Source organism: Peromyscus californicus, unplaced genomic scaffold (genome assembly GCF_007827085.1).
Source record: "Peromyscus californicus insignis strain IS unplaced genomic scaffold, ASM782708v3 Scaffold_3__1_contigs__length_106647218, whole genome shotgun sequence".
In the NCBI taxonomy this organism is placed as follows: Eukaryota; Metazoa; Chordata; class Mammalia; order Rodentia; family Cricetidae; genus Peromyscus; species Peromyscus californicus.
Window position 1 is genome coordinate 55,833,905 of NW_026294551.1, and position 12,949 is coordinate 55,846,853.

The 12,949-nt window shown below is 42.4% G+C and overlaps 1 protein-coding gene across 1 annotated transcript; it reads right to left on the reverse strand.

The window, feature by feature from the left end:
* Nucleotides 1–1,510: 1,510 nt before the first annotated feature.
* Nucleotides 1,511–12,903, reverse strand: LOC128121830 (protein SCO1 homolog, mitochondrial). Its single transcript, XM_052756857.1, has 6 exons — nt 12,630–12,903; nt 11,477–11,567; nt 9,089–9,286; nt 8,354–8,446; nt 6,849–6,964; nt 1,511–2,365 (listed from the first exon to the last, which is right to left on the reverse strand). Exons 1-6 carry the CDS (start codon nt 12,858–12,860, stop codon nt 2,231–2,233), a joined length of 864 nt encoding a protein of 287 aa, XP_052612817.1. The 5' UTR covers nt 12,861–12,903; the 3' UTR covers nt 1,511–2,230.
* Nucleotides 12,904–12,949: the final 46 nt, after the last annotated feature.

Here is a 12,949-nt window from a genome sequence, read left to right on the forward strand (position 1 = left end):
AAAATGTTTGCTATTTCTGATGCTCAGTACCTTTCTTGTTTTAAGATCAGACTTTAGGAAGTTCCCAAGAAAAGCATTCCAAACCAAGTACTTGGGAGGGGAACTAAATCTTCCAGCTGCTTATCAAGGAATGGACTGTACTTGTACTGGTTTGCTACAGCTGACTGAGTGGTTTAAACAGGAGACATCTATTTTCTTAAATTGGAGATTGGCAGTCTACAATGGAGGTGTTAGGAGTTGTTTCCTTCTACACAGGCTAGTGGATGGACACCTGTGTTCCCACCTGTTTTCCTGTGTCCTGATCTCCTACACTATTAAGGATGCCAATAATACTGCTTTAGGGAGGGCCTAACCAAATGGCCTCATTTCAACTAAATTACCTGAAAGGATGAAACGGCACTGGTAGGTAGGCGGAAAAGAGGGTGGGGGTCTGTGTTCCGCTTTTTAAACTTTTTAAGGCGGAGACTGCGTGACCACGAGGAGGTAGCAGTTCCGGTGCCCCCCGATGATGTAAGACGTTAGACCCAGGAGAGTGAGACTAGGATCCTAACATTACTTCCTTAAAGACTTAATGTCCAAATACAGTCACCTTCTGAAGTGACTGATTCTGGGATGTGGCCATATTTTTGTGAATGACATGACTTGGCCTGTAACATATACAGGGTGTTCTTCCACAGTGACCTAAGTACTCATTAAGCTTAATGTATATACTGAGAAATTAAATGCCAGAAGATAAGCCTGCATTATATGCATATAAAAGCTAACCAGCCCTGCTTACCCTGGCCCTTTGGACTCATGCTTTATTTGTAGCATTTTTGGATTTACTGGAAAGGTTCAAGTTGAAAAGGTGGGCCCGGCGGTGGTGGCACACGCCTTTGATCCCAGCACTCAGGAGGCAGAGCCAGGTGGATCTCTGTGAGTTCGAGGCCAGCCTGGTCTACAGAGCGAGATCCAGGAAAGGCACAAAGCTACAGAGAAACCCTGTCTCGAAAAACCAAAAAAAAAAAAAAAAAAAAAAAAAAAAAAACAACAGCCAAACCCAGGTATTAGGGCAGTTTAATTCAGAAACAAAGCCAAGATCTATTATTCAACCAGTATTTTCTTTCTTTTCTTTTTTTTTGAGAGGGGCTTACTAGGTAGCCTGGCTGGCCCCAAACTCAGAGAACCACCTGCCTCTGCCCGAGTGCTGGGACTAAAGGTGTATGGCACCATGCCCAGGCCACAGCAGCATTTTCTGGAACAGCTGCTGACAACTCCTCCAAAGGCCGGTTATACTTAACGTTTCTCCGTGAGACACCAGATCCACCTGTGGACTCCCATCATCATATGTCAGTCACCTGTCCCCGGGGAAACCCAGGTCTCTGCATGTCACCCAGACAAGAGAGGTGAGCTCCAGGCCTGCATTTTAACAAGCATCTATCTACCCACCCATTTCAGTCTGTGGCCTCTGTCCTGACCACAATGCCCTAGGCATCCACTCTTCACAGAATCGAAGTCATACTTGTCCAAGTTGCTAAACTGATTACATCTTTATTTTATATACTGTGTAATCTGGTACATGAAAAACAAAACCTTTATCAGTCATAATTAATATCTTCATTTCCATTTGGTCGATCACTGAAAACCAGCCAAACCATTTAGCTATTAAAAAAATAAAAAATCAGGAACTGAATTAACAGTTAGGTTGGAACAATACGCTTTCTCCTCCAGTCATCCAAGCAGCACGTGCTGAGGGAACGGAATGCAAGCCTGACAGTGACACTCCTTTTCTACAAAGACTGACCTCTACCCTCAAGTATAAAGACAAACGCAGATGCCTGTCTTGACTATCAGCAAACAAGCACACAAGTTGAAAAAGCAAGAGCACTATGGAAATGACACTCTGCTGTTGAATCCGGCCCCACAATTTGCCTGAGCAAGGTCCCAGACGCTGTCGGGGCATTGGTGCTGCTCCAAGTGCCATTCCTATGGAAAGGTGCTCATGTGCCTCCCTCTGATGGCTCTGGGAGGCCTGTTCTCCACCAGCTCTGCTTACCCTGGCCCTTTGGACTCATGGTAGTAGCTACGTGGCAGACTGGGTTGGCTGAGCCCAGGGCAACATCTCATGTAGAAAAATGATCTCAGGGTATGAAGGCCATGCTGTACATTACATTATATAGAGGCTCCTTGGGGAGACAAAGCCTCCTTCCTCTTCAACAAGACAATCCTGTGTCTGGTGACACAACTCTGGCTACCTCTTCTTCATGTGTGATCTCATATGTGCAGCAATTGAACCAGCTATTTCTGCTGCCTTCTTGTTTTGGCCAAAGTAATCGAGGAACTCTCCATCAGGTCCAATCAAGTACATTATTATTGTATGATCAACCTGTAAAGAGGGGGAGAAGCATATGTGAAAAAGGATTACCAAACTTATGTTACTGAAGAGAAATATGCTGCAGGTAAGAGACATTAAATTAACATCAGTGCTTAAATAACCACTGCAGCATCCTCTCAGGGAGACACTATCTACCGAATGGGCCTGTCGACTGCAACACACTCCCAGTCAGGGGTCATCTGAAACCTTAGGTTCCTGAAATCTGCCATGGTTGTTGCTGTGGGTCAGCTTAGGATCCTTTGGTACAATTCTTCATATACTCACCAGTACATTCACCTTCTATCTATCAGCCTTCATAAATACGCTACGCTGTGGAACAGCAGCGCTGTTATGAAACACCTTGTACTTCTTACTGGGTGTATCTCATCTGACCCCTTCTGCATTCATACAGAGCTATCACATGGGAGTCAGAGCAGTGGTAAGAACTACTTTGAGTAGTTCAGAACTCAGCGAGTGCCTGGTGTGCATCCTCATATTTAAGGAAGAACTGCTTAAACTCTGCTTGCCATGCTTTATGAGAAGCCAAAAAACCAACCACTAGCTGAAGCATGTAATTTACAAATCCTAAGTGATTTAGTCCAGATACTAGTGATTCAAACAAAAACTGAAGATGTTTTTCTCCCTTGGGAAATTTGCATTTGCTAGTCTGACCTTCTTATCTGAAGCAGACTGCTTGGAAACCCTACTGGCCACAAATGCTGCTCTCTAGGAGGCTCTTCAATTTCCTTGACTATGCTCTGAAAGTGTCTCAGTTCCAGTTTAAGTATCGGCTGGTCATCACTCTTTTTAGATATTCATTTCCACAATAGTTAAGAGTAGACCTGGCATCCTAAGTCCTTGGACTTTGCTGCAGGCTTGTTTGGCAAGACAGGAGAAGATAGGAATGCCATCACACACACCAACTGGAAACTCCCCAGAATATACCCCAGCCCACATTATCTGGCCGTGAGGCTATTGGCTTTTTATACACACACATTCATAAGGAGATAGCAAATGGAAAGAGCCACTTGCCTCCATCAGGAAAGAATGCCACCAAGAGCTCAGACAGCTGGTGACTTCATGTGGAGAACTGACTGCAGGAACCAGGCAGGACCAGGAATCTCTCCTCACATTTGACTCAGTATTAAGACTCTGGTTCTCCCCTCAAGCCTCTGCAGCTTATACCCCTTTTTCCTTCACCATTTCCTTTAGAGAATTTTTTGACAATTTCATATACACATATAATATCCACCGCCCTCCTCCACATACACTTTACCTTTTTCTCTATTCACTTTCCTTCTTTTTTTTTTTTTTTTTTTTTTTTTGTTTTTTTTTTTTTGGTTTTTCGAGACAGGGTTTCTCTGTGTAGCTTTGCGCCTTTCCTGGTACTCGCTTTGGAGACCAGGCTGGCCTCGAACTCACAGAGATCCGCCTGCCTCTGCCTCCCGAGTGCTGGGATTAAAGGCGTGCGCCACCACCGCCCGGCTTCACTTTCCTTCTTAAAAGACCAGAACTGAAGTATGCTGGACTTATTTTTGTGGGTTAATATAAATTAGCAACTAGTATACAGTAAAATACATTCTTCTATTCTTGTCAAACTTGTCAGTGGTCACTTTTCCATTATTGTTGGGGCAAATCAACACTTGCTCTGATAGAGAATTTGTCAAATTTTGGTAGTTTGTAGTATAGAAAAACAAAACAAACAACTACACACCCTTTCTTCCTTGTGTGTGTGTGAGTATGCACTCCCGCCGCGCCCCCCCCCCCCCCCCAGAGGTCAGAAGATGATGTTGGGTGGCCTCCTTTGTCACCCTCAGCTGGATTCCCTGGAAACAAGGTCTCTCAGTAAACCCAGAGCTAGGTTACCACCCCTAATAGTGCTGGAGTCTCAGGAGCGCATGGCCAAGCCTGGCTTTTTATGTGGTTGCTAGGGATGTGAACTCAGGTTCTTGTGTTTGTACAACAGGCATTGTTCCCCACTGAGCCATCTCCCCACCCGTCACTTGTCATTTCAACCGGAGACAGGCATCCTCTATTTCAAAGTCCACATCCTTTTCTTACCACTATGTCACCACGACTTCCAATTCAGCTGCAGAGCTGGTAACTCATGGCTTTTAGTACACATTTTAACTGCCTAAAAAAGTAGTGCATGCACACTAATCTTCCACTCTGGACTCCCAACGTCCTTCGGTTCTTCTAGCAGGGAACCACTGTCACTAGTTACTGCTGTATTCTCAGAGAAATTCTCTTCATTTACTATGTCTGTACCCAGCTCCATCTACCACCGTCACACAACTGACACTTCATGACAGTCTCTTGTCAGGCAACCCAGAAAGCGCTGTTCTCCATCAGGACAGATAAAGAAGTAACTCTTCACACATGACTGCTTGGGTTTCAGGTCTCAATCGTTACCAACAGTGCTGTAAGAGTCACCTGTGAGCTAATTTCCAAGTAGCACCCGTGTCGGTAACAGCAGTTTCACATACTTCCACAGGACCCTCTGAAGAGGGCTTACCAGATTCATTCCTAACAACAGTGCATGGAAACACCTGGTGTCTGAAGTTCACTCCAACAACCCATTTCTTATTTTTCCAATTCTAACAAAAGATTTTCAAACTTTCCAATCACAGCTAAACTGACAGGTTTTTAAAAAGATATACCACTAAATAATCTTGTTATGAATTTGTCTTAGCTTAAATGTAAAAAGCCACTTATATTCTTCCTGAACTATTTTCTAACTAACATTTATATATATATATATATATATATATATATATATATATATATATAATAAAGTCGTATTATGTGTATAATAAGTACATATATAATAATGTACAAATTTAGCTTTGTGGTTAATTCTGTTTAGTATGCTCAATTTATATTCACTGTGTAAAGATTCTACTTTTATCACCATTGTCTGAGATTGTGAAAATAGCATCCCATTACATCTCAAGGTTTACCTCTAAGCACTGCCCCGTACTGGTCCTTAATCCTAACATATTTTGCCTCAAGACATAAGGAGTCACACTAACGAAAAACTCTAAGAAGCTGAAAGTGTCTCCCCCTGTTGGCTGATTTAGTAAATACACAGCAATAAACAACAGGCTACAGGCTCAAAAGTGCCAGCGAGGGGCTGAAGGACTGGTCTAGTGGGCCAGTGCTGGTGCTCAGGGTGAAAGCAAGAGTTCAAATCACCTGCATCCAGGTAGAAGCTGAGCATGGCCACAGATGCCTGCATGTGCAGTACAGGGGAGCGGAGACAGGCAGATTCTGGGAGCTCGTTTATCAGCCATCCTAGTCAGCACGTGTAAATACACACACACACACACACACACACACACACACACACACACACACACACACACAGAGAGAGAGAGAGAGAGAGAGAGAGAGAGAGAGAGAGAGAGAGAGAGATACAAACTACAAACTACAGTGGGCAGTAGAGACAAACATCACTATAAGGACAGCCTCAGGAAACTGGTAAATCAGTGATTCAGACATTTTGCAGATAAAATGAAAATTTATGATAATCACTTCACTCAACTAACATTATAGAAAACCCACAGTATGACAACTGAAAAAAATAATCTGTTAACAATACTATAGCAGCATGTCAACTCTGTGCTGGGAAATAAGAACCTGGTTGAGAAGAAAAGTCAGCCCTTTGCACACCACGAAACACAAATCAGAAGTGGGTTTAGTTGCTCAGGACTTCACAGACAACACTAACAAGGAAACAGATCCTTAATGAAGGACCCACAAAGGTAAACTGGGCAGATGTCCCATCTCTCATTACTGAACCCCAAGTTGAAGGGAACTGTCAGAGCCACTAAAACCTGTAGATAATCTGTTATTTGAAGACTCTTATTTTTTCTCTTACTTTTCAATGAAATAATTGATTCCCCGAGGCTTACAACTACTTCTAAAAGGAGCATTTTTTCCTCTACTTCATCAGGGACACAGGGAGAACCAGCACAATGCTGATGAACTAAAACTGTAGTAGCATGGATTCAATGTGGTGCTCCTCCGAATCCAACATGGTACCTGAGTATTTGCTTTTGTAATTGTATGCAACTAGGGAGTCAGACAAACTATGAGATGAATATAAACTAGGAAATGAACACCCACCTCTCAAAAATATGTGATTTTCAAGTTACCCTAAATTCTTGAGAAATTTATAATACCCTCAGTTTTCTTTTTAAAAGAGATTTTTGGTTTATGTATTTGAGTACTTGCCTACATGTATGTATGTGTTCAATGTGTGTGCCTAGTGCTGTGGAATCCAGAAGAGGACATTGGATCCCCTGGAACTAGATTTACATTCAACTGTGAGCCTCAGTGTGGGTGCTGGGAACTGAAACCAGGTTCTCTGGAAGAGCAACAAGTGCTTTTAATCGCTGAGCCATCTCTTCAGCCTCTCAGGTTTTCCTTTATCTCAGAAGCCAGTCAGGCATGTAAAGTTTGAGAACCCGGGACCCGAGGCCAGGTCACTTACTATGTAGTCCTCGTCTTCATCCTTAGGGCCAGGGCTGTAATAGACCCTGTATGCTCTGGCCACTCTATCAATGTCTTCTTTTGTCCCAGTCAAACCAACCAATTTGGGAGAAAATTCTAAATATAAAAACGAGAACACAGTGAAAATGAAAGACAAGAAACATAACCATCTTTACTTATAATAAAACCAAAATAACAGAAAACATGCACAAATAAAAACCCCAATAAATAAAAAACACTATGAAGCAGCTTTGGTGCCACTTTGTTCCTGAGTCTTCAAACATTTCTGCATGATTTAAAGAAAAATAAACTCAGAGAAGAAATGAAAATTCTCCCATGATATATGTTGGATCTTTTAATGATTATAATATGATAAAGATCTGGGAGAAATATATTCTAGTTACTTAATTATGTTAATTTAGCTATAACCATATGCAGCTGAGGATTCCTGAAGTACCTCAGGTTTTTCAATGCATCATATGAGAAGAAACTTAGTTCAAGAGGCCCCATGCTGAGGAGTCGTCGTCGGCCAACACAAAATGGACTCCATGTTCTTTTTGTGAACTTTTGTTTGGGCATTTTTGTCTTCTTGGGTTTTTTTTTCTTTTTTTCTTTTTTGGTCTATTTTGATTTTTTTAAATTTATTTTTTTGAGGTGGGAGGAAGAACATGAAGTTGAATGGGTAGGCAAGACCTTGTAGTTGGGGGGAGAATATAATCAAAACAGACTGTATGAAAAAAACTTTTTTTCTTTTTTTGAGAATTTTGAGACAGGGCCTCTCTATGTAGTTCTGGCTATCTTAGAACTGTGTACACAAGGCCAGCCTCTAACTCTTAGCTCCCCAGTGCTGAAATTAAAGGTGTGCACCACCATGCCTAGTGGGAAAATAAATTAAGAACAACAACAAAAGACAGCCAATAAGAAAATTCATACAAAACCAAAACTCATGGCTATGGGTAAATCAGGCATAGAATGTACGTACTATTATGTTTTTTAGAATTTATGTAATCTTGGGAGCCTCTTCAAACAATTGAATTAAGCAGGGAATGGTGGCACACACTTTTAATCCCAGCACTCCAGAGGCAGAGGCAGGTGGGTTTCCATGAGTTCAAGGTAGCCTAGTCTATGGTGATTTCCAGGGCAGTCAAAGGTATAATTAAACCCAGTCTAAATAAATAAATATATATATTCACACAATCTCCCACTGAACACACTCCTGAGGCACGTCTCTACATTTTAACAAAAGAACAGTGAAACACAAAGCTAGGAGCAATGCACTCTCATCCCCACTTAACTCAGGTATACCTGAAGTTCAAGCTCCAACCCTTCCTGTGACAGAAGAGCACAGCACCAAGGATGGGCAAAACTGCTTCTCATGTGTCAACTAAAGCAAGCTGTAACTCTGACCTTTTATTTACCTGAAAACTGTTAATAATACCAGCTGTCTATTTTGCTTTGCTACTGCAAACTGTTAAGTAAGTATGTGCAATTATCAGTAAAACACACCTTTCACGTAAGTTGAGATGGCTTCTTGTGTGTCCCTTTCTGGGTCAATGGTGATGAAAAGTGGAGTTAAATTTGGCAGGGATGGAATACTGTCTGAAAAAAAGTTCCAATTAGTCAATAGTCATCATAGGGAAAAGACACAACACTCGGAGAAAGTGTTGCTATAGCAAAAAGTCAGGAGAACAGAGGACAGATGAGACTATCTGGAGTAGAGGAATAGTTTCTGTCTGTGGTGGAGCCAGACATCCCATCAAGCACCTCTCCTGATACATAAATGCTGTTACCCCAGATCACTTCTCGTAGCCATCTTATTTCCTAATGCAATCCAACTCCTGTAGTTTTTCCTACCCTATCTCAAGGACAAGGTAAGCTATCAATAAAGAATGAATATACCAAAACAATTTAAAGAGGTACGAATCCTTCTAATTCCTTTTAATTCACACTAATAAAATATCACTTATCACTCCAGATTTCCTAATCCAACCATCAACATCACCAGGGAAACACAATGAGAATGCTTCAGTAATAGGAGATAGAGGCATGCTGACATTTCTAAGTGATCTAACATTTGGCACCCAAACACGACTCCTTCGGTATAGAGTAGGGTCCTGCAATCAAAGCATCAAGTTGAACATGGAAACTTTATGTTCTTACAGGCCAAATAATGACAACATCCTGTCTAACACAGTGAGAAACAGTACCGTTAAATAGTGCAGTTAGCAACTGCTTTCTTACCTATTTCATCTACAACTTGAATCATTTTGTCTAGTTCTTCTGGACAGATATCAGGGCAATGCGTGAAGCCAAAATAAATCAATACCCAGTGGCCCAGGTAGTCCTTGTCAGTTTTGGGCTCTCCATCATGAGTGGTGAGGGAAAATGGTCCCCCTAGTAAAGGCTTTCCAATGGTGCGGTGTCGTTGCTGCTCCAGCTCTTAAAGAGATGTACCAAACAAAAAAGTCACTGAAATATCTGACAGAGTTAGCATAATACTAGTAACAGTATGTAGGCGGAGTAGGAGGTATAAAATACACAAGAAATATCAGTTTTCAAGACACTAACAAAAATGTTTTCAGAAAAATAAGCATAAAATAAGAAAATTAAATGCTGTTAACACATGGCAAGCACCGCAATGAAGTGGTAAAATGTGTTCTCCTAGAACAAGCCAGTCCTAAACTGTTCAGAGTGGGGGTGAAGGAGCTTAGAGGCTGGGTGTGCTAGAGACAGCTTCATGGGAAAGGCAGTGGTGATGGGACCTTAGTTTTATACAGGAGATTAATTAAATAAACAAACCAAACAAACAGGGATAAGAGTGTTACTAATGGGAAGGACACCAGAACTATGGATGGAAAACTGGAATGATCTCTGTAATATGAAGACAATCAGGCACTGAAGTGAGTTTATGGTTTCACTACATAGGCATTCTCCAACTAAAGGAAAGTTGAGAAATGCTGAAGTAAGCTGAAAAAATTAAGTACAAGAAGAGCCAGTGACAGAAGGTAAAACCCAAAGACTCCTGAAAACAGGATCCTGTGTGAACAACAAGCTCTGTTCCTGTTTCATTTCTGATGCTGGGATAAAACATCTTGTCAAAAAGAAACTCAGGGCCAGGCAGTGGTGGAACCCACTTTTAATTCCAGCACCCAGGAGGCAGAGGCAGGCGGATCTCTGTGAGTTTGAGGCCAGCCTGGTCTATAAAGCAAGTTCCAGGACAGCCAGAGCTACATAGTGAGACCCTGTCTCAAAAACAAAACAAAAAACCAAACAAATAAGAAACTCAGATGAGAAAGGGTTTATTTTATCTAACAATTCCTGGAAATAGTGGGAAAGTCCTAGTGTGAGGAGCTTGCAGCAGCTAGTCATATCACACCCAGCCCAGACGAGAGAGAAATAAACTATGTATGCATAGTATTTAGCTAGCTTCCTCTATTCTTATAAAGTACAGGGCCCCAAACCAGGAAATGGGGCTACCTTCCACTTTCAGACTGGGTGTTTCCAAGTCAATTAGGGCAAGACAATCCCCAAGGTCATGTATGTCTACAGGCCAACCTGATCTAGATGACCCCTTATGGACTCTTCCCAAGTGATTCCAGGTTGTGTCAAGTTGACAATGAAAACCAACAACCAAACAAAACAACTAAGCATAAGCTCTATGAGTTACTTTGAGTATTAAAAGAAAGAGAATAGCTCACAACCCACTGAATATGTAGCAAATAATTAGTCTATACTGACAAAAATAAATGAATAAATTCAGAGTGATGAGAATAGCACACACAGACACGTATCATAAAACACATAATTTATACAAGGCTAATATTGTCTTAGATGATCCAACATCAATGACAAGACAAGGAGAAATCATAATGTACTTGATGGATGCAATGACTGGTGTAGTATCACTTCTGTGAGAACCCTGTCAAAGGCTGCAAGGCCTGAACTGAATCACCAGGAAAGATGAGACCAGTAGAGACTGACGAACAATTCTGAAAGTTGTCAAGGTCATGTAAGTCAGGGAAAGCCTAAGAACCTTACAATCTTCAGAAACTAAAGAGACAACCAGTTGGACATCTTAGTCATCTTTGTTCCCACCCTCGGGACTCCTAACAGCCCACATTCAACATATTTACAGCTGTCTTTTAAAACTATTAAGCTGAGTCATTTTGGATTCCATCCCTGAAAAGTTAAAGACACTGAGAAAATGTGCAAAACCCAATTAAATGCTGTAATCCAGTTAATTACATCAATTTTAATTTCTTAGTTGTGCCATGACCTTCTAAGATGTCAACACTGAGAGAGGGGTTGGATGAAAGGTATATGGAGACTTTGCCATCTTCACAACTCTTCTAAACTAGTAAATGTAAAATTATTTTTAAAGAAAAAGTTTAAAAACCGGGCAGGCCAACCGCTCAGTAGATAAAAGTGCTGGCTCTAAAAGCCTGAGGACTGAGGCTCAATTCCAGGAACCCACCACGTAAGGAAAGAATACACTAGAACCAACTCCTCAAAGGGGTCTTCTGGCTCCCACCAGGACATTCATGCACCTGCACTCACATACACACAGTTAAAAATAAATAAGTAAAAAAGTTTAAAAACAAAAAAGATGGTCACAGAGTAACCACTTACTTTCTATCTTTTCGTTCTTGAAGTACTTCATTCCAGCCAATAAAGATCCTCCAATGGCAAAAGTCAATGCTAAAGACTTCCAAGACACAGGCTACTGGGGCAGAGATTTCAACAATAAAACAAGTAAGACACAAACATTTAAGCATGCTGTATTTATTACATGTTTTCATAGCAAGTATATACACACAAACCATTGTTACATACATTGAATGTTTCAGGTTACTGTGGGATAAATCCTGAAAGTTTCTGTGAATACAGTTATATCTACTACAAAAGCACTCGTTTCCAGGGGAAAGTTACCCAAGTTCATTTAAAAACAAATTAAAGGTTGAAGATGGGGCTCAATTGGTAGAGTGCTTGCTTGGCATGTCCCAAACCCCTGGGTTCCATGCCAAGCACTGCATAAAACCGGGTGTGGCGAAGCACACCTGTATGTAATCTTAGCACTCTGGGAGGGGAAGGCAGGAGGATCAAGCTCAAAGTCATTCTCGGTTACATATCAAGTTCTAGGCCAACCTGAGATATAATAGGCCTGCTCTCAACAAACAGCACAAAGCCTGTAATTGATCACTGGCTTATGCTAATACTGTACTCTTTAAGACGTAAACTGTTTGCTACTTGTGCCTAAGATTTCCCCCGCTCCCCAAACTAACACAAGCAAGGTGGAGGCTCTGAATGTGAGACCGAACTAGAACCAGAGGAAGATAAAAAGGAACAGGGGAGGAAGGGAGAAAAGAAAGAAGGGGTAGGGGATACCCAAACGCAACAGAGGTCCACATTTTTGTTTCAATTTCAACTTATACACTGAACTGGGGGATTCAGTGAGATTATAAAAGTGCCCTGACTTTCGAATCATGATAAAGTTGAGATTTTTAAGACCCAGAATTTATTATTATTATTTTTTTTCTGGAGCAAAAGCCCGAGTTGGGTAACTCCGCGGAGAGGGAGTAGGTTCTCAAGTTCTATTGAGGCTGGGACTACGGGCTGACCAGGAAATAGTTCTGTCAAGGCTAGGGCTACAGGCTGACCAGGAAGCAAGGAAGTGACTCCATAACCCTTTCAGGGCACTCCAGGAAGTTCCTGAGGTTGTGACCTAGCGGGATGTGGAGATACCAGGCTGCAGAGAGAGCCAAGCCCCAAAGGCTCCACTCACCCCGGGCTTCGAGCGGCGCGACCCGGCTTGGCCGCCCTTGGGCTCGGGTCCGTTGGCTCCCGGCGGTGGCGGCACGGAGCTGAAGACTCGGATCCCCAGGCAGCAACGCGCCTCTCCCGGCCGCGGAATCCCTGCCGTACCCCAAAGCCCATGGCCGTGGGAGAACAGAAGCCAGAGCTGGCGACACTGCGGCCGCATCCCCGAACAAGGCGCCCGCACCAATGCCGCCATGAGTTTAGGAGACCGGGCCGCTTTGGGGCCGCCCCTCCATTTCCGCAGGAGCTTCCGCTTCCGCCGGAAGCCGGGCGAGGCCGCTCTAG

Bases quoted from the DNA above. Each gene is read 5' to 3' on its own strand.
- LOC128121830 (XM_052756857.1), bottom strand. From the start codon at position 12,860: ATGGCGGCATTGGTGCGGGCGCCTTGTTCGGGGATGCGGCCGCAGTGT. The intron at 6,965-8,353 runs GTGTGTTTTACT...TTTTATATTTAG, and splicing joins CATCTCAACTTACGTGAAAG to AATTTTCTCCCAAATTGGTT. The intron at 2,366-6,848 runs GTAAGTGACCTG...CCCTCTTTACAG, and splicing joins ATGAAGACGAGGACTACATA to GTTGATCATACAATAATAAT.